The sequence below is a fragment of the Entelurus aequoreus genome, linkage group LG20, assembly GCF_033978785.1.
Source record: "Entelurus aequoreus isolate RoL-2023_Sb linkage group LG20, RoL_Eaeq_v1.1, whole genome shotgun sequence".
Classification (NCBI taxonomy): domain Eukaryota; kingdom Metazoa; phylum Chordata; class Actinopteri; order Syngnathiformes; family Syngnathidae; genus Entelurus; species Entelurus aequoreus.
The window spans coordinates 6,556,023-6,578,522 of record NC_084750.1 but is presented as its reverse complement, the minus strand read 5'-3'; the positions used below and the strand labels follow the sequence as shown (position 1 = coordinate 6,578,522).

The 22,500-nt window shown below is 40.5% G+C and overlaps 1 protein-coding gene across 4 annotated transcripts in view; it reads right to left on the bottom strand.

Moving 5' to 3' along the window:
* The window catches only part of LOC133635881 (tax1-binding protein 1 homolog A-like), a 68,980-nt gene that overhangs the window by 11,000 nt on the left and 35,480 nt on the right, over positions 1-22,500 (bottom strand). For all 4 annotated transcript variants that reach the window (XM_062029298.1, XM_062029299.1, XM_062029297.1 and 1 more), the window contains exons 10-13: positions 19,798-19,974; positions 19,650-19,722; positions 4,940-5,286; positions 4,115-4,201 (exon numbers count right to left, since the gene is read on the bottom strand). In XM_062029298.1, the coding sequence (XP_061885282.1) occupies positions 4,115-4,201; positions 4,940-5,286; positions 19,650-19,722; positions 19,798-19,974 (684 nt within the window). The remainder of the gene's footprint in view (positions 1-4,114; positions 4,202-4,939; positions 5,287-19,649; positions 19,723-19,797; positions 19,975-22,500) is intronic.

The following is a 22,500-nucleotide window of genomic DNA, read 5'->3' as shown; positions in this document are numbered from 1 at the left end:
AAGTTGGCTGAGGACCCCTGTATGCTCCAGGCACCCGGAGAACCCTTCGATACCGCCCTTCTGGATAGAGGTGTCAATATATCCATTCCGGGTCATATAGGAGCTCATTCTTTTGGCCAGCACTGAAAAGAAGATTTTCCCCTCCACACTGAGCAAGGAAATGGTTCGGAACTGGCTGATCTTTGTGGATCCCCGTTCTTTCGGCACAAAGCACCCTTCTGCCCTTCTCCAGCTTGTTGGTATGGTTCCTTTGTCCCATATCACCCGCATAAGCTTCCACAGCCTGTGTAGGAGCTTAGGGCATTTCTTGTACACTTTGTAAGGTATACCGCTGGGACCTGGGGCAGAAGCTGATCTCGCGTGCTTTACAACCTCTTGAACCTCTCTCCATGATGGATATTCTGTGCTGAGGGAGGATGTTGGTGGACTGATGGTACCAAGCCCGTGATTTTCTGGTAGGGCATCGTTTCTTGAAGGGTCACTGAATGTCTCTTCAACCAACTCTTCCACCTCCTCCTTAGAACTTGTTAGAGTCCCTGACCTCGCCTCTCCCAAAAGTGACTTAGTGAAGCGATAGGGGTCTTTTATGAACTGGGCTCGTGCAGCTTCCTGCCTTTTCCGCCTTTGCCTTTGCCCTTCGGCTCTTCTCAGCCTGATGAGCTGCTCGCGGAGGCTCGCTGTCAGTTCTTTTAATCCTTCCTTTTCTTCTGTGCTTGCCAATTTGAATTGCTTTTTCAGGGTTTTAATCTCCTTCCGAAGTTGTTTGATCTTTCTTTCTCTTCTGTTTTCCTGCTTTCCTGGTCTGGCTGTGTTCTCTCTCCTTGGCACTGTTCCAAACCGTTCTTTTGCCAAGTTGTAGGTGATGGCTGTGAGTGAATCCACCTTCCTTTCTACTGAACCTGCTTGAACCATTTCAAGCACCCTGTCCAGATCTTCATCGAGCATGGACCACTCCTTGGTCTCACTCATCTTAGGCCACTTGATTCTTTCCTTCGTTGGCTGGGATGGGCTTTCTGGGATGGCATTTGAGGTTGTCCTTGTGTGGTTTTGGGGGATTGCAGGCACTGAGAGATCTCTAGGACTGTGGTTTGCTTCCTGCCTAGGGTTCTCCTGCGTCTCACCAGACTGTTCGTCTGAGCGGTGTGCATGCGTTCGTCCCTGTCCACACTTGGCCTTGTCCTTGGCCTTGCTCTGGTGTATTTTGAGCCCTCTTGCACCTTTGCAGATCTTTCCGCAATTGCATTTCACTTCCCATGCCTCCCCAGTCAAGGTGGTTTGTTTGAGCCTTCTCTGTGTCTGTGTCACTGTCCTTGTCGTTGCCGTTAAATCTGTCCTAGCGAGTCTCTCATCCTCCCCCCCTCTCGGGAGACTCTGGGGGTATTGCTCATTTGTACGTTCTGTAGCTTGCTTGGTGCCCTCTTGCGAGTGCTGCAACAGGGGTTGCTGGCCCCTGTTACCCCGCCAGTCTTTCCTGGAGGTCAGCTGTCTCTCCAGCGTCACCGACCTTTCTCGGTTGTCATCCAGACTTTCCTGGAAGTCACTGGTTGCCCAGGGAGTTCAGTTTGCAAATACATCAAAGATGCTATTTTAATCCATTTCTAATGGATAAAGCTTTGGCCTGGACAAGAGGTCATCAGGTGGTCCCCAACGTTCACCGAGTGTTTCGACCCTTAACCACAACACTCTCCGGTTGGTGGGTCAGCATAATATGTTACGTTAACATACCAGGCACGTTCTCAGTTGGTTATTTATGCCTCATATAACGTACACTTATTCAGCCTGTTGTTCACTATTCTTTATTTATTTGAAATTGCCTTTCAAATGTCTATTCTTAGTGTTGGCTTTTATCAAATAAATTTCCCCAAAAAATGTGACTTATACTCTAGTGCGACTTATATATGTTTTTTTCCTTCTTTATTATGCATTTTCGGCCGGTGCAACTTATACTCCGGAGCGACTTATACTCCGAAAAATACAGTACCTCAATTTTATCTAAAGTGATACCAATATTTTGGTACCGGTACCATTTTTTTTTTTATTAATCACATGCGTTGTTAACATCGATAGCCCTAATATACATGTATTCATATATTGTATATACAATGAATATAATTGGATATTATGATTATGTGAAAGTTTGACTCCTATCTTGTTTACTTCCGTGATGACCTCCTTTAAGTTTCTCAACCAGAAATACCATCCATTCATCCATTTTCTACCGCTTGTCCCTTTTGGGGTTGCGGGGGGTGTTGGAGCCTATCTCACAAATACCAAGTAGCTAAAATGCGTCAAACATGGAGAAGTGTGGAGAGAGTGTTTTGAATGTTTCCCATCATTGCAGGGGATTTAAATAGGTGACATTTTAAATTATGTGATGCGATTGGACTTTTTTTTTAAAGAAAATCCACAAAGTTCAGGAGCAGGTTGTGTTATGTGCAGTGTTGGGACTAACGCGTTACAAAGTAACGCCGTTAGTTTCGGCGGTAACTAGTAATCTAACGTGTTATTTTTTATATTCAGTAACTCAGTTACCGTTACTACATGATGCGTTACTGCGTTATTTTACGTTATTTTTCATGTAGTATTGGCTAGAAACAGAAGATCTGAGTGTGTTTTATTGCAGCGCAACGGTGTCGTGCTTCTGAATCTCTTGTGTCACATGGAGGAGGCGCGCTGTGTGTGTGTGTCTGAGTGTGGGGAGGGAGGGAGGGGAGGGGTGCGCGCAGCAGCATTGGTGAGGGAGGGGCGGAGACAGAGAGAGCGAGAGAGTTGTTAACACGCATGCGTCGCCAGGCTCAGCTTTTTATCGATAGATTTATCAGATTACATTTTTTATTATCTATAGCAGGGGTGTCAAAAGTGTGCACCGGAGGCCATTTGCGGCCCACAGCTAATGTTTTAAAGGCCCACAGCACATTCTAATAATACTATTAAAATAAACAAAAACATAACAAAATTGAAATAAAAAAGCTTAAAGGTGAAATGTAATTTAGAAAAAATTTCAATGTTGACTAATAAAACAAAGCTGTTTTTTTTTCTTTCAAACTGTCATTGCTCAAAACATAATATTGAATCAAAATCAATGTTATTATGAATTATAGTACACACACTCTGTCAATTCTCTTACATACTCTTTATTTCTAGACTTCTGGAGTGTTTGATTATCACATCACTCTAAATGTATAGACTGTAAAGTTCACAAACATAAAGAGGGATGCTAGTGGGCCAGGCCAATCTTTCCTTATCTCTAAACTAAAACTGGGGAAATGTGTAGAGTGTTCTGGGCTTCAGACATGATTTTATTTCAGAATTCCTTGAGAGAAAAAACGCCTGGTTAGGCTTTGGTATGTAAAGTTAAAGTTAAAGTACTTCCTTGGTTTACAGCTATGTTGTTATTATGCTGTTTGTTACTTATGTATATTATGTTGCAGCTATTTAAAATAGTTTTGTCAATTTGTTCTGGCCTGAAATAAATTGGCCCTTTGAAACATATCTTTGTCTTTGTGTGTTGTATGTAGAGCACATTGCTTAGCAGAGTTCAGTGATGCAAATGCATGTCAAGTTGATCAACAATATTCTCCAGTGCAATAACAGTACTGAAATGAAGGCTAAAAGGGCATTAATGGGAGCTTTTTTTAAAAAAAAGAAGAAAAAAAGTAACTAAATAGTTACATTTCACAGTAACGCATTACTTTTTGGTGTAAGTAACTGAGTTACTTTTGAAATAAAGTAACTAGTAACTGTAACTAGTTACTGGTTTTCAGTGACTAACCCAACACTGGTTATGTGTGACCATGTGTGTTGATTTTTTGTGTAATATATTTGCGGCATGAGTGGGAAAGGTTGTTTGTATTGGGTCATATTTAAAAATGCTGCGCTGGGTACACATTCAATGTGCAATTCATGGTCATTAACCCGGATTTTTCATGATGTCCACAAAATGGCAGCACCTAAGCTGTCAGACATTTGAAATGAAGTTGAAGGCATCTTGCGAGCCAGATCCTTTACTAAAGTTGTGACATCTCGCGGGTCAAACCTGAACTTGCCGGCGAGCTGTAGTTTTCAACACCCCTGGTCTAATAGGAGGAGGAGTGGTTGGATATTTGGACTTTACCTCCTGCAGCCACTCCTTGTCTTTCAAAGCCCGGGCCAGGTCACGTTTGAGCTCCATCACCTCACTTGTCCGCTCTGCCATCTGCACCTAGACACACAGGAGAGCACGTCAATAACCATCTGAAAGTCCGTTTCGCTCCAGAGAGTTTTAGGTCAGCTTCAAGGAACCTAAAAGCAAACAATCCCAGATAAGAGGCATTTAATTGTTGATCTGTTATTGATCTGGTGCCGCGGCCGGCGAGGGACAGGATGGCAGTAAATCAGAGAGAGCCAGCGGGGAGAGTGCATGTCTGCTCCTCTCTCGTTTCATCCCATTACAAAGATTCCAAATCCCCTCGGCTTCTCGCTCTGCTTCATGTCTGTCTGAGCGCCCACTTTCCTGACTCTTTAAATTGTGCTTTTCTTTTGCGTCCCCCCCCCCAAATTCTCTTTTATCTCCTTTGGTGCTCTCGCTCCCCTCTGAGGGATTTATGGCGCAGCATTAGAGGGTGAAGTTCAGGTGGGGAGTAGCGACGGTCTGTTTGTCTGTCTCGGGATGTAAACAGTCGTAAAGCATGGAAGGGCTGCAGCGCTCTCCCCCCTGGGGGCCATTAGGAGCCGCACAGGACATGGGCCCTCCACTCAGACAGGAGGGCCCATCAAAGACGCCGACAAAAACGCACTCGCTTCCAAGTTGTTGATGGGTTCAAAGTTCGCTCATTTAACCCTGCCAGCTCCAGCGCAAAAGAGTTATTCCATGCTCGCTAACTTCATTCAGCTAAAACAAGATGGCGCTATACCTAATATTGTGGCCAACAAGAGTATAATAATTCAGTGGGAGTCTCACTCGAAATCGCTCCTCCTCATTGGCCAGACGCTGTTTGAGAGTCTCATTGATGGCGCATTGCTCTTTCCACTTCTCCTCCATCAGCGCCAGCTCCTCCTCCACCGAGTGGGTCTGCTCCCTCTCTGACGTCTCCGCCTCCTCCTCCTCCTCCTCCTCTTGGGGCTGTCGCTCGCCCTCCACCTCCACCCAGCTCGTCATCCTTAAGCTGTCCTCACGCGTATCGTCGCGTTCTTTGCTCTCCTCTTCCTGGTTCACGTCTCGCTCGCTCTTCTTCTCCTCTGCGCTGCTTTGCGTACATTCACGGCTCTCAGGCTCGGCGCTGATTGTCCCGGCTGCGGCAATACTTCCTGCAAAAACACGCACATAATACCTTTTTGATTTCATTTTTTAATGAATACGAGTTAATTTAATGTGATGGGTAAATACAAACCCCATTTCCATATGAGTTGGGAAATTGTGTTAGATGTAAATATAAACGGACTACAATGATTTGCAAATCCTTTTCAACCCATATTCAGTTGAATGCACTACAAAGACAAGATATTTGATGTTCAAACTCATAAACTTTTTTTTTTGTTGCAAATAATAATTAACTTAGAATTTCATGTCTGCAACACGTGCCAAAGTAGTTTGGAAAGGGCATGTTCACCACTGTGTTACATGGCCTTTCCTTTTAACAACACTCAGTAAACGTTTGGGAACTGAGGAGACACATTTTTTAAGCTTCTCAGGTGGAATTCTTTCCCATTCTTGCTTGATGTACAGCTTAAGTTGTTCAACAGTCCGGGGGTCTCCGTTGTGGTATTTTAGGCTTCATAAAGCGCCACACATTTTCAATGGGAGACAGGTCTGGACTACAAGCAGGCCAGTCTAGTACCCGCACTCTTTTACTATGAAGCCACGTTGATGTAACACGTGGCTTGGCATTGTCTTGCTGAAATAAGCAGGGGCGTACATGGTAACGTTGCTTGGATGGCAACATATGTTGCTCCAAAACCTGTATGTACCTTTCAACATTAATGACGCCTTCACAGATGTGTAAGTTACCCATGTCTTAGGCACTAATACACCCCCATACCATCACACATGCTGGCTTTTCAACTTTGCGCCTATAACAATCCGGATGGTTCTTTTCCTCTTTGGTCCGGAGGACACGACGTCCACAGTTTCCAAAAACAATTTGAAATGCGAACTCGTCAGACCACAGAACACTTTTCCACTTTGTATCAGTCCATCTTAGATGAGCTCAGGCCCAGGGAAGCCAACGGTGTTTCTGGGTGTTGTTGATAAACGGTTTTCGCCTTGCATAGGAGAGTTTTAACTTGCACTTACATCTGTAAGTGCAAGTTAAAACCCATTTATCATTATGTAGCGACCAACTGTAGTTACTGACAGTGGGTTTCTGAAGTGTTCCTGAGCCCATGTGGTGATATCCTTTACACACTGATGTCGCTTGTTGGTGCAGTACAACCTGAGGGATCGAAGGTCACGGGCTTAGCTGCTTACGTGCAGTGATTTCTCCAGATTCTCTGAACCTTTGATGATATTACGGACCGTAGATGGTGAAATCCCTAAATTCCTTGCAATTGCTGGTTGAGAAAGGTTTTTCTTAAACTGTTCAACAATTTGCTCACGCATTTGTTGACAAAGTGGTGACCCTCGCCCCATCCTTGTTTGTGAATGACTGAGCATTTCATGGAATCTACTTTTATACCCAATCATGGCACCCACCTGTTCCCAATTTGCCTGTTCACCTGTGGAATGTTCCAAATAAGTGTTTGATGAGCATTCCTCAACTTTTTTAGTATTTATTGCCGCCTTTCCCAACTTCTTTGTCACGTGTTGCTGGCATCAAATTCTAAAGTTAATGATTATTTGCAAAAAAAATTAGGTTTATCAGTTTGAACATCAGATATGTTGTCTTTGTAGCATATTCAACTGAATATGGGTTGAAAATGATTTGCAAATCATTGTATTCCGTTTATATTTACATCTAACACAACTTCCCAACTCATATGGAAACGGGGTTTGTATTTTGTTTGTGTCTTATACATTGAATTTTTCTATATACAGCAGTACAGGGGTGTCCAAAGTGCAGCCCGTGGCACATTCTAAAGATACTTATTAAAAAAAACACACAAAAAGTGGAATAAAAGAGCAAACATGTTACTCAAAAAAACCACACAAAAAGTGGAATAAAAAAGCAAACGTGCAATTTAACAAGAAAATGTTGCAATTTTGACATGAATAACACAAAGCTGCCATGCAGGCTGTTTTTAACTTTAAAACTGGCATTGCTGGAAAAATAATAAGAACTTAGAATCAACGGATAGATCTGAACTTGCTCTACAGCTTTAAGCGGTGAAAGGTAAAAATAATATATATTGATAGGTTGATTGGCAACACTAAATTGGCCCTAGTGTGTGAATGTGAGTGTGAATGTTGTTTGTCTATCTGTGTTGGCCCTGCGATGAGGTGGCGACTTGTCCAGGGTGTACCCCGCCTTCCGCCCGATTGTAGCTGAGATAGGCTCCAGCGCCCCCTGCGACCCCGAAGGGAATAAGCGGTAGAAAATGGATGGATGGATGGATATATGACTTTTTTTTAACACTTCTATGAGTGGGAGCCTTTTGGATCCCAAAAACATTTTTGTCAGACTTTTTTTTAATTGTCATTGTTCAAAAACATGATGAATTAAAAGCAATGTTAAATTTAATTAAATTCAAAGCAATACATTATTTACCTATTTGAGGCTCCAATTACTTCACATCAAATTTTACACTTTAAATATCTTTTGGGAGTAAATAGTGCATATTTTGTGTTTTTGTGATTTAAAACAGGGTTTTGTTTCACAAAAAGGGCATAAAACATTTTTAAAAATGAAAACTTTGTCAATGGATAGATCTGAAGTTGATTTATAGATATTTAGCATTTAAAGTAAAAACAATTATATGTGGTTTGTTTTTAACACTTTAGTGACTGAGACGCTTTTGGGTCCCAGGGACCTTCAACGTTCACCAAAATTTAGGGGAGCCCTGATTGTTACAATAAATATTGTATTGGTTTTTTTAAATGAATGCGCACTTTTATTTTTCAGTTAGCGAACCTCAGGCAAAAAAGTTTGGACACCCCTGCAGTAGCACCTCAACATATGAACTTAATTGGTTCTGTGACAGAGTTCTTAAGTCAAAACACTTGTATCTCAAATCAACTTCTCCTGATGTAAATGAACTGAAACCAATTTATTTACAGCACAGTCACACACACTAATCACAGCACGTTTAACATGCCTTTTAAAAAGACAAACAAACTTATAGATAAGAAATATTGTATAAAAACAATATAAAAGAATGTAGTACAAACAAGTAGTTTTATGAAGTAATGTAATAATAACATACAGCAATTACCTTGGAGTGTGGAATTTTTTGAGCTGCTTCTCCGTCAAACACACCTTATTTTCATGGATAAATGTCTGCCATTTAAATATTATTTTAACATTATGGATGGTGTTAGACTCGCAAGTCGCTTCTCCAAGTTAGCTTGCTACACACTCTTGTGTTGATTTTGTAATGATTTTTTTATTTAATTCTTTGAATTTCATCCACTTCCTCTTCTCAGCACTGTCCTTGACACGCACTTTCTTCCTTCCCATGGTTGGAAAGCAAAGTTATGTTGATCTCTAGCTATAAGCTAATGGTAGTGAGTGAGACCAGGGGCCGTATTTATCAAGCTTCGTAGAATTACTCCTAAGATGTCTGCTAAGAGTTGACTTATGAGTAAAGAAATTCTTTGCTGAAAGCTGCACTTAAAAGTTAGTTATCAAGCGTCTTACTCACACTTTCAGCGAAGTATAGGACTGAATCTTAAGTGTCACACTCAGAGCTGAATTACGACATTACTATGTGCCGTAAACGGAATTTTAGGTGACGTCATTTCTGTGTCCATAGAAATGACCAATCACGGAAGGGAATCCCTTGTCTAAGAATAAAGAAATATCTTAGAAATATTTAAGTGGACAATGGGAGTGTATATTTTGACAATAAACTACAAAATAATACAAAACAAACAAACAATATTGGCAATGAATCAAAAATAAATGTTTCCTTTTCTTTCCAATTCATTAATTAATACCCGCTCTGTCTAAACGATACCGTTTGATCAGCTGCTCGTCATCAAACAAAGCCAGGACATCCTTCCGCTCCCTGAACGTTCGCGCACGTCTCTCGCCTCAGTGCCATCCCCCGCTGGCAACTCCAAACCACTTAGGGCACCTCTGAAGGTCTCTTAAATATCGTGGAGCGTAGGAGTGATTCTTAGACTTAAGAAAGTCGATAAATAGCTTTTATTCTTAAGTTTGAGAGTAGGACTAAATTTCGCAAATTCTCAGGACTTAAGTATAAAATGGCACTCTAAGACACTTGATAAATATGGCCCCAGGACTGTTTAATGCAAGTCAAGAGTCCTACCCACTGGGATATCCTTGGTCTTGTAATGATTTGTTTGGTTTGGTGGCTAACAGGAAGCCGTACATTAAGGGGAAACCCTAAATGTAGTTTAACCAGACAGTGTTTCCCATAAACTGCCAAGATACCTGTGGCGGTGGGGGTGTGGCTATGGACGTGGCTATGGGCGTGGTCACCATGACATCATCAAGTAATTTGCATAATTTACTACAATATGATTTTCTCTAAAAAGGCTCAAAAAATGTATACTTACTAATGAATAATAACAGTTTTGTTTTAAACGTCCATCCATCCATCCATCCATTTTACAATATAATTACAACACTTTATGTACATATTTATATACAGATTTGAACAATAAGTTATTCACTGAAATATATTTATTAATTGTGGTTCTTACAAAAAATATATCTTATAAAATATAAAAGCTAAAATGTCTCTTAAAGCTCTGCCCCTTTAATTAGTGCATACTAAATAATTTAACTTTAGCCTACTACTACAACCATATTATTTACCAGCAACATAAAGTGAAACAGAGGCAGAGGTGTCCTGCCACAGTCAGTAACAAATAAACAGAAAACAGTCGTGGTCAAATACAAATAAGGCAACAAGAGAAGCATCCTATACTTCTCTTTTGTAAAGTAAATCTGAACAGCCTATATGGGCATCTACATCAACTATATGATTTGCCTGAGAAGCTGGACAGGGCAAAAAAATTTTAAATTTGTGGCGGACGTAATTCTTTCGTGGCGGGCCGCAACAAATAAATGAATGTGTGGGAAACACTGCCAGATGTAAAGCGTAGCGCTTCTATTTTGAAATGTGTGATTGGTTTGAGAAAGTGTCATGACAAGTTTTAATGTTGGATCAACGGTTTGCAATAAAAAAAAAGTCTCCTTCTGACATCCTGCCGACTGTCTTTCATTTCTGTTGATTTTTTATGTCATCTTACTTACTAAATCAGTCACAGTAAGAATCTACTGTAAATGTTATGTTATCACTGCAACTTACCTGCAAACCTGAACACTGAAGTGAAGCACCACCCACATCGAGAATGACGCGCTCAACAGGTGTTTGCTGCAGGGATGTCACCTCTTCTCCCGGCGAAAAATAGTTGGTTCTATGTATCTGTTTCACCTCAATTGTAGGTGACTAGTTTACTAGCTCACCATTACATCAGTGAAGAAAACCCAGGATAGAACAGTGGTTAAGACTGCTGCATCGGAGTCAGTAGTACTGAGTTCAAATCCTTGACTTTTAAAGTTGAGGAATTTGTTTTACCTCTATCATATATCACTGATTGCATTTGTAAATAAACAAACATCATGAATAAACAAGATTCTGGATAGTTTATTAGTCAACACTGTGGGCTCGCCGACTCAGCAAGACCCATGATACCATAGTGGTTAAGACTGCTGCATCTCAGTCAGTAGGGGTGGGTTCAAATCTGTTACTTTGAAAGTTTAGTTGTTTTCTTTTACCTCTAGAATAGTTCACTGATTGCATTTGTATATGAAAAAAAAGGACTCATAACAAGACCCTGGATGGCATGGTGGTTGAGACTGCTACCTCTCAGTCAGTAGTATGGGGTTCAAATCCATGACTAGGAAAATGTAGGTTTTTGTTTCACCTCTATCATAGTCCACTGATTGCATTTGTATATGAGCGAAAATCAGCGTATGATGGGACCCAGCATAGCTCAATGGTCAACACTGTGGGCTCCCAATACAGGGTTACTTGGTTCAAACCCCAGACAAGTAATCATTAATTTGGCTGAATGTCGTCAAAACGACATAAATCGAATAATGTTATGTGCTCATTGCTTGATTAACATAGAGTTAAAAAAGTAAGTCAATGCTAAAGATAATAATAATTGTCAAATAGTCAATGAATACACCTCAGGGGTTACCTGTGTGTGTGTGAGAGAGAGAGTGTGTGTGTGTGTATGAGTGTGTGCGAGTGAGCGTGTGAGTGTAATTCCTGAGGTGGGGGGAATTGGAGTAAAACATAATAATAGAGAGCGTTGACCAATGAGCTCTCCTGGGTACGATTAAAAAAAAAAAAAGTTAATTGGAACAGTTAAAAAAATAATTAAATAAGTTAATTTTTTTTATTTTCATTACATGTTGAGGTGAAATATATCATCTGACACCTCCAATCAAAGCTTCATAAGTTGCAAGTCAACTTACTGGATTTGAACCCAGCACCATTCATTCCACATCAACAGTCTTACCCACTGTGCTACCCCGGGTCTTGAGAAATCTTGTATCCGGCTTGTATAGAAAGCTAATCAGAGACTTGTTGCTGGGTAAACTACACTATAAAGCAGTGGAATAAAATATTGTCAACCCGACTGGTATTGAACCCAGGACTATTTAATCCCAATCAAGAGTCTTAACCACTGGGCCATCCTGGCACTGGTAAGTCACTGTTTCCGGCTCATATAAAAAGCTAATCAGAAACTCAAGGTGGAACAAAATGCTACCAACCTACCCGGGATTGAACCCAGCACCCTTCATTCCAAGTCACCAGTCTTACCCACTGTGCTACCCCGGGTCTTGAGAAATCTTGTATCCGGCTTGTATAGAAAGCTAATCAGAGACTTGTTGCTGGGTAAACTACACTATAAAGCAGTGGAATAAAATATTGTCAACCCGACTGGTATTGAACCCAGGACTATTTAATCCCAATCAAGAGTCTTAACCACTGGGCCATCCTGGCACTGGTAAGTCACTGTTTCCGGCTCATATAAAAAGCTAATCAGAAACTCAAAGTGGAACAAAATGCTACCAACCTACCCGGGATTGAACCCAGCACCCTTCATTCCAAGTCACCAGTCTTACCCACTGTGCTATCCCCGGTCTTGAGAAATCTTGTATCCGGCTTGTATAGAAAGGTAATAGAGACTTGTTGCTGGGTACACTACACTATAGACCAGCGGAATAAAATACTGTCAACCCGACTGGTATTGAACCCAGGACTGCTTAATCCTAATGAAGAGTCTTAACCACTGAGCCATCCTGGCACTGGTAAGGCATTCTTTCCAGCTCAAATAAAAAGCTAATCAGAAACTTAAGGTGGAACAAAATGCTAACAACCTACCTGGGATTGAACCCAGCACCCTTCATTCCAAGTCAACAGCCTTACCCACTGTGCTATCCCAGGTCTTGAGAATTCTTGTATCCGGCTTGTATAGAAAGCTAATCAGAGACTTGTTGCTGGGTAAACTACACTATAAACCAGTGGAATAAAATACTGTCAACCCGACTGGTATTGAACTCAGGACTGTTTAATCCTAATCAAGAGTCTTAACCACTGGGCCATCCTGGCACTGGTAATTCCTTCTTTCCGGCTCATATAAAAATCAAATCAGAGACTTAAGGTGGAACAAAATGCTACCAACGTACCTGGGATTAACCCAGCACCCTTCATTCCAAGTCAACAGTCTTACCCACTGTGCTATCCCGGGTGTTGAGAAAACTTGTATCCGGCTTGTATAGAAAGCTAATCAGAGACTTGTTGCTGGGTAAACTACACTATAAACCAGTGGAATAAAATACTGTCAACCCGACTGGTATTGAACCCAGGACTGTTTAATCCTAATCAAGAGTCTTAACCACTGGTCCATCCTGGCACTGGTAACTCCTTCTTTCCGGCTCATAAAAAAAGCCAATCAGAGACTTAAGGTGGAACAAAATGCTACCAATCTACCTGGGATTGAACCCAGCACCCTTCATTCCAAGTCAACAGTCTTACCCACTGTGCTGTCCCGGGTCTTGAAATAGTCTTGTATCCGGCTTGTATAGAAAGCTAATCAGAGACTTGTTGCTGGGTAAACTACACTATAAACCAGTGGAATAAAATACTGTCAACCCGACTGGTATTGAACCCAGGACTGTTTAATCCAAATCAAGAGTCTTAACCACTGGGTCATCCTGGCACTGGTATTTCCTTCTTTCCGGCTCATATAAAAATCAAATCAGAGACTTAAGGTGGAACAAAATGCTACCAATCTACCTGGGATTGAACACAGCACCCTTCATTCCAAGTCAACAGTCTTACCCACTGTGCTATCCTGGGTGTTGAGAAAACTTGTATCCGGCTTGTATAGAAAGCTAATCAGAGACTTGTTGCTGGGTAAACTACACTATAGACCAGTGGAATAAAATACTGTCAACCGGTACTGAACCCAGGACTGTTTAATTCTAATGAAGAGTCTTAACCACTGGGCCATCCTGGCACTGCTAAGTCATTCTTTCAGGGGCCGTATTTATCAAGCTTCTTAGAATTACTCCTAAGATGTCTGCTAAGAGTTGACTTATGAGTAAAGAAATTCTTTGCTGAAAGCTGCACTTAAAAGTTAGTTATCAAGCGTCTTACTCACACTTTCAGCGAAATATAGGACTGAATCTTAAGTGTCACACTCAGAGCTGAATTACGACATTACTATGTGCCGTAAACGGAATTTTAGGTGACGTCATTTCTGTGTCCATAGAAATGACCAATCACGGAAGGGAATCCCTTGTCTAAGAATAAAGAAATATCTTGGAAATATTTAAGTGGACAATGGGAGTGTATATTTTGACAATAAACTACAAAATAATACAAAACAAACAAACAAACAATATTGGCAATGAATCAAAAATAAATGTTTCCTTTTCTTTCCAATTCATTAATTAATACCCGCTCTGTCTAAACGATACCGTTTGATCAGCTGCTCGTCATCAAACAAAGCCAGGACATCCTTCCGCTCCCTGAACGTTCGCGCACGTCTCTCGCCTCAGTGCCATCCCCCGCTGGCAACTCCAAACCACTTAGGGCACCTCTGAAGGTCTCTTAAATATCGTGGAGCGTAGGAGTGATTCTTAGACTTAAGAAAGTTGATAAATAGCTTTTATTCTTAAGTTTGAGAGTAGGACTAAATTTCGCAAATTCTCAGGACTTAAGTGTAAAATGGCACTCTAAGACACTTGATAAATATGGCCCCAGGACTGTTTAATGCAAGTCAAGAGTCCTACCCACTGGGATATCCTTGGTCTTGTAATGATTTGTTTGGTTTGGTGGCTAACAGGAAGCCGTACATTAAGGGGAAACCCTAAATGTAGTTTAACCAGACAGTGTTTCCCATAAACTACCAAGATACCTGTGGCGGTGGGGGTGTGGCTATGGACGTGGCTATGGGCGTGGTCACCATGACATCATCAAGTAATTTGCATAATTTACTACAATATGATTTTCTCTGAAAAGGCTCAAAAAATGTATACTTACTAATGAATAATAACAGTTTTGTTTTAAACGTCCATCCATCCATCCATCCATTTTACAATATAATTACAACACTTTATGTACATATTTATATACAGATTTGAACAATAAGTTATTCACTGAAATATATATTTATTAATTGTGGTTCTTACAAAAAATATATCTTATAAAATATAAAAGCTAAAATGTCTCTTAAAGCTCTGCCCCTTTAATTAGTGCATACTAAATAATTTAACTTTAGCCTACTACTACAACCATATTATTTACCAGCAACATAAAGTGAAACAGAGGCAGAGGTGTCCTGCCACAGTCAGTAACAAATAAACAGAAAACAGTCGTGGTCAAATACAAATAAGGCAACAAGAGAAGTATCCTATACTTCTCTTTTGTAAAGTAAATCTGAACAGCCTATATGGGCATCTACATCAACTATATGATTTGCCTGAGAAGCTGGACAGGGCAAAAAATTTTTAAATTTGTGGCGGACGTAATTCTTTCGTGGCGGGCCGCAACAAATAAATGAATGTGTGGGAAACACTGCCAGATGTAAAGCGTAGCGCTTCTATTTTGAAATGTGTGATTGGTTTGAGAAAGTGTCATGACAAGTTTTAATGTTGGATCAACGGTTTGCAATTAAAAAAAAGTCTCCTTCTGACATCCTGCCGACTGTCTTTCATTTCTGTTGATTTTTTATGTCATCTTACTTACTAAATCAGTCACAGTAAGAATCTACTGTAAATGTTATGTTATCACTGCAACTTAACTGCAAACCTGAACACTGAAGTGAAGCACCACCCACATCGAGAATGACGCGCTCAACAGGTGTTTGCTGCAGGGATGTCACCTCTTCTCCCGGCGAAAAATAGTTGGTTCTATGTATCTGTTTCACCTCAATTGTAGGTTACTAGTTTACTAGCTCACCATTACATCAGTGAAGAAAACCCAGGATAGAACAGTGGTTAAGACTGCTGCATCGGAGTCCGTAGTACTGAGTTCAAATCCTTGACTTTTAAAGTTGAGGAATTTGTTTTACCTCTATCATATATCACTGATTGCATTTGTAAATAAACAAACATCATGAATCAACAAGATTCTGGATAGTTTATTAGTCAACACTGTGGGCTCCCCAACTCAGCAAGACCCATGATACCATAGTGGTTAAGACTGCTGCATCTCAGTCAGTAGGGGTGTGTTCAAATCTGTTAATTTGAAAGTTTAGTTGTTTTCTTTTACCTCTAGAATAGTTCACTGATTGCATTTGTATATGAAAAAAAAGGACTCATAACAAGGCCCTGGATAGCATGGTGGTTAAGACTGCTACCTCTCAGTCAGTAGTATGGGGTTCAAATCCATGACTAGGAAAATGTAGGTTTTTGTTTCACCTCTATCATAGTCCACTGATTGCATTTGTATATGAGCGAAAATCAGTGTATGATGGGACCCAGCATAGCTCAATGGTCAACACTGTGGGCTCCCAATACAGGGGTACTTGGTTCAAACCCCAGACAAGTAATCATTAATTTGGCTGAATGTCGTCAAAACGACATAAATCGAATAATGTTATGTGCTCATTGCTTGATTAACATAGAGTTAAAAAAGTAAGTCAATGCTAAAGATAATAATAATTGTCAAATAGTCAATGAATACATCTCAGGGGTTACCTGTGTGTGTGTGTGAGAGAGAGTGTGTGAGTGTGTGTGTGTGTGTGTGTATGAGTGAGCGTGTGAGTGTAATTCCTGAGGTGGGGGGAATTGGAGTAAAACATAATAATAGAGAGCGTTGACCAATGAGCTCTCCTGGGTACGATTAAAAAAAAAAAAGTTAATTGGAACAGTTAAAAAAATTATTAAATAAGTTAGTTTTTTTTATTTTCATTACATGTTGAGGTGAAATATATCATCTGACACCTCCAATCAAAGCTTCATAAGTTGCAAGTCAACTTACTGGATTTGAACCCAGCACCATTCATTCCACATCAACAGTCTTACCCACTGTGCTACCCCGGGTCTTGAGAAATCTTGTATCCGGCTTGTATAGAAAGCTAATCAGAGACTTGTTGCTGGGTAAACTACACTATAAACCAGTGGAATAAAATACTGTCAACCCGACTGGTATTGAACCCAGGACTGTTTAATCCCAATCAAGAGCCTTCACCACTGGGCCATCCTGGCACTGGTAAGTCACTCTTTCCGGCTCATATAAAAAGCTAATCAGAAACTTAAGGTGGAACAAAATGCTACCAACCTACCTGGGATTGAACCCAGCACCCTTCATTCCAAGTCACCAGTCTTACCCACTGTGCTATCCCAGGTCTTGAGAAATCTTGTATCCGGCTTGTATAGAAAGGTAATAGAGACTTGTTGCTGGGTAAACTACACTATAGACCAGCGGAATAAAATACTGTCAACCCGACTGGTATTGAACCCAGGACTGCTTCATCCTAATGAAGAGTCTTAACCACTGAGCCATCCTGGCACTGGTAAGGCATTCTTTCCAGCTCATATAAAAAGCTAATCAGAAACTTAAGGTATAACAAAATGCTAACAACCTACCTGGGATTGAACCCAGCACCCTTCATTCCAAGTCAACAGTCCTACCCACTGTGCTATCCCAGGTCTTGAGAATTCTTGTATCCGGCTTGTACAGAAAGCTAATCAGAGACTTGTTGCTGGGTAAACTACACTATAAACCAGTGGAATAAAATACTGTCAAATTGACTGGTTTTGAACCCAGGACTGTTTAATCCTAATCAAGAGTCTTAACCACTGGGCAATCCTGGCACTGGTAATTCCTTCTTTCCGGCTCATATAAAAAGCCAATCAGAGACTTAAGGTGGAACAAAATGCTACCAACCTACCTGGGATTGAACCCAGCATCCTTCATTCCAAGTCAACAGTCTTACCTACTGTGCTAACCCAAGTCTTGAAAAATCTTGTATCCGGCTTGTATAGAAAGCTAATCAGACACTTGTTGCTGGGTAAACTACACTATAAACCAGTGGAATAAAATACTGTCAACTTGACTGGTTTTGAACCCAGGACTGTTTAATCCTAATCAAGAGTCTTAACCACTGGGCAACCCTGGCACTAGTAGTTCCTTCTTTCCGGCTCATATAAAAAGCCAATCAGAGACTTAAGGTGGAACAAAATGCTACCAACCTACCTGGGATTGAACACAGCATCCTTCATTCCAAGTCAACAGTCTTACCTACTGTGCTAACCCAAGTCTTGAAAAATCTTGTATCCGGCTTGTATAGAAAGCTAATCAGAGACTTGTTGCTGGGCAAACTACACTATAAACCAGTGGAATAAAATACTGTCAACCCGACTGGTATTGAACTCAGGACTGTTTAATCCTAATCAAGAGTCTTAACCACTGGGCCATCCTGGCACTGGTAACTCCTTCTTTCCGGCTCATAAAAAAAGCCAATCAGAGACTTAAGGTGGAACAAAATGCTACCAATCTACCTGGGATTGAACCCAGCACCCTTCATTCCAAGTCAACAGTCTTACCCACTATGCTGTCCCGGGTCTTGAAATATTCTTGTATCCGGCTTGTATAGAAAGCTAATCAGAGACTTGTTGCTGGGTAAACTACACTATAAACCAGTGGAATAAAATACTGCCAACCCGACTGGTATTGAACCCAGGACTGTTTAATCCAAATCAAGAGTCTTAACCACTGGGCCATCCTGGCACTGGTATTTCCTTCTTTCCGGCTCATATAAAAATCAAATCAGAGACTTAAGGTGGAACAAAATGCTACCAATCTACCTGGGATTGAACCCAGCACCCTTCATTCCAAGTCAACAGTCTTACCCACTGTGCTATCCCGGGTCTTGAGAAAGCTTGTATCCGGCTTGTATAGAAAGCTAATCAGAGTCTTGTTGCTGGGTAAACTACACTATAGACCAGTGGAATAAAATACTGTCAACCGGTACTGAACCCAGGACTGTTTAATTCTAATGAAGAGTCTTAACCGCTGGGCCATCCTGGCACTGCTAAGTCATTCTTTCAGGGGCCGTATTTATCAAGCTTCTTAGAATTACTCCTAAGATGTCTGCTAAGAGTTGACTTATGAGTAAAGAAATTCTTTGCTGAAAGCTGCACTTAAAAGTTAGTTATCAAGCGTCTTACTCACACTTTCAGCGAAATATAGGACTGAATCTTAAGTGTCACACTCAGAGCTGAATTACGACATTACTATGTGCCGTAAACGGAATTTTAGGTGACGTCATTTCTGTGTCCCTAGAAATGACCAATCACGGAAGGGAATCCCTTGTCTAAGAATAAAGAAATATCTTAGAAATATTTAAGTGGACAATGGGTGTGTATATTTTGACAATAAACTACAAAATAATACAAAACAAACAAACAATATTGGCAATGAATCAAAAATAAATGTTTCCTTTTCTTTCCAATTCATTAATTAATACCCGCTCTGTCTAAACGATACCGTTTGATCAGCTGCTCGTCATCAAACAAAGCCAGGACATCCTTCCGCTCCCTGAACGTTTGCGCACGTCTCTCGCCTCAGTGCCATCCCCCGCTGGCAACTCCAAACCACTTAGGACACCTCTGTAGGTCTCTTAAATATCGTGGAGCGTAGGAGTGATTCTTACACTTAAGAAAGTTGATAAATAGCTTTTATTCTTAAGTTTGAGAGTAGGACTCAATTTCGCAAATTCTCAGGACTTAAGTGTAAAATGGCACTCTAAGATGCTTGATAAATACGGCCCCCAGATCTTACAGGGTTCACTGTAGCATCCGCTACACCAACTAATGGCAAGATGCTTGTAAGTCATATTTTTGCTTGCAACTTCGAGCGCAACAATTAGTCGAGGGACATCTCTTATCTCAAAACACTCTTAGGTTGAGGTACCACTGTATGTATATCTTTGCCTTCTTGTGTCTTATAATACTACAATTCCCTGGAAAGGGATCCATAAAGTCTCATTATGATGAGTTGTAATTCAAGTGTACCTCCTGTGGGGGATTCTGGACTTGGGGTGAGTAACTCCAAGGCTGTCTCCGTGGACGCATTTCTCTTGTGCTCCTGCACGCATCAACAGAGAAAAAAATGTATGTTGCGTCTTTCTGGTTTCCCTGTTGTCACGTGGTAGTCACTCACCGTCTGCGACTCGCCCGTGTTCAGTTTGGCCACCTGCCTGCGGAGCCGCTGGCACTCTCTGTACTTTTCCTTGTAGTGCTCGGCGGCCATGTGTAGGCGGAGCTTCAGCTCCTCCACTTCCCTCTGCAGCTCGGCCTCTGCCTCCGACACGATCGCCTCGCCGCTGCTTTCCACACCCTGGAACAACGCAATGTGTCACATACAGTTCGGGGGAAGGGGGTATTCCCAGTGAAGACTCCAAGTGTGTAAATAAAGCCTAAAATTAGGGAAATTAAGGGGTCTTCAGTTTCGGAAAGAGAGGAAAGTCAAATTCAGAGTCACGTTACCATGGTAATCTTACCTGGTTTTCTTAAACCCTGAGTTTTTTCATGTCTCCTCCATCCTGATAAACCTGAAGCAATGTCCTAATATAATTAATCCCAAAAAGTTTAGGCCAGGAGAGGATTTGAGTCCAAGGTTGGCCAAATATACTATCATTATATATATATATATATATATATATATATATATATATATATATATATATATATATATATATATATATATATATATATATATATATATATATATATATAAATGTGTGTGTGTGTATATATATATATATATGTGTGTGTATATACATATATATAAATATATATATATATATATGATTGTGTGTATACATGTGTGTGTGTGTGTCTATAAATGTGTATATATACTGTATATATATATATATGTATATATTGATACATGTGTATATGTATATATATATATATATATATATATATATATATATATATATATATATATATATATATATATATATATATATATATATATATATATATATATATATATATATATATATATGTATGTATATGTATATACAGTCCCCCGACCCCGCAAGGGACAAGCGGTAGAAAATGGATGGATGTATGGATGTATATACAGTATGTATAAGTGTATACACATATACCAGCTACGCTGAGATCATTATTCATGCGTTCGTTAGGTCTCGTCTCAATTACTGTAACGTATTATTTTCGGGCCTCCCTATGTCAAGCATTAAAAGATTACAGTTCAAGATGATGCCCTGCTAGCCCCACTATGGACTGGAGCTATGGACTGGACTCCCACACTGTAACTAGATCCACTCGACATCCATTACACCGGTAGCCCGGGGGGTCTGTTCTTAAGAACACACAAGATAGCTGAGTGGTTAACACCAATAACTGTTAACCAAGGGGTAGTGAGTGCGAATCCCGGTCAGGTTACAACGTTCCAGCCAAAAGAGTCAGTGTTTTGTCTCACCTCCATTGTAGTCTACCGAGACAGGTTCACTCAAGGAGACTCAGGATAGCAGAGTGGTTAAAGCAGCTAGCTCCCAATCAACGGGGACTGGGTTCAAATCCCAGTCAGGTCAAGAGGCAACTCGGAAAGTTCCACCTGGAGGAGTTAATGTTTTATATCATAGTTTACTGAGACAGGTTCTCAATTAAATATGTCATTGGGGCCCAAAATCCTGGTCGAAGAAGACCAAGAATAGCTGAATAGTTAAACAGCTAGCTCCCAATCAAAGGGTCCTGGGTTCAATCCCAGTCAAGTCGACCGGCTTGCCAAGCCAAAGAATGCAGGAGTGGGGACGCCGGACAATGTGGAGGTGTTTCACCTCCCCCACACAGAGTAACGCTAAGTGGTAGCTAGTTAATTAACTTATAGTTAAAAAGGTAAGTATGGATAATAATAATAATAACCTATAGTCCAAAAGTCAAGGGTAACCTAGGGGGTTAGCTCCTCCTGTGTGCCGCGGCTAAAGTTGGTAAGTGTACCATCATAATTCCGAGGCTGGGATGGGTGGGAATAGGAACATGAATAATTAACCATAGTGAGTGTTGACCAATCAGCTCTCCTGGGTCTGACTAATTGCTAACAAATATATAAATATATATAAATAATTGACATTGGATAATAAAAAACAAAAACAATAATTGGATTAGTTAATAAACACATTGGAATTGGTTAATAAAACAATCTTGTGTACGTACATACATACATACGTATGTATGTACATACATACACAAGATTGTATGTACATACACAAGATTGTTTTATTAACCAATTCCAATGTGTTTATTAATTAATCCAATTATTGTAGTGTTAACCACTGAGCTATCTTGGTTCTGATAGAAAGAATATTCCGCCCCATGCACAAAGGTTCATTTCCTTCCATAGTGATCCATGTATTATGTATCAATATGGTGACACTACAACTATCTATAAATTGCTCCTAACCTCTGTTAGTGATAACCCACAATGCATAAATACTACTATAAATAAAACAAGTAAAATATTTGTTATTTATAGTAGTTTCACCCTGTAAATCCAAACACACTTTTGCATGGTATATTTTCTGGCAGATGACAGATTCTTTAAAATTTTAAAAAGGTTATTAAATGTTCCATTATTGCGTAATTTCCACATGTTTAATTTCAAATCGGGGACGGCGTGGCGAAGTTGGTAGAGTGGCCGTGCCAGCAATCGGAGGGTTGCTGGTTACTGGGGTTCAATCCCCACCTTCTACCATCCTAGTCACGTCCGTTGTGTCCTTGGGCAAGACACTTCACCCTTGCTCCTGATGGGTGCTGGTAGCGCCTTGCATGGCAGCTCCCTCCATCAGTGTGTGAATGGGTGAATGTGGAAATACTGTCAAAGCGCTTTGAGTAC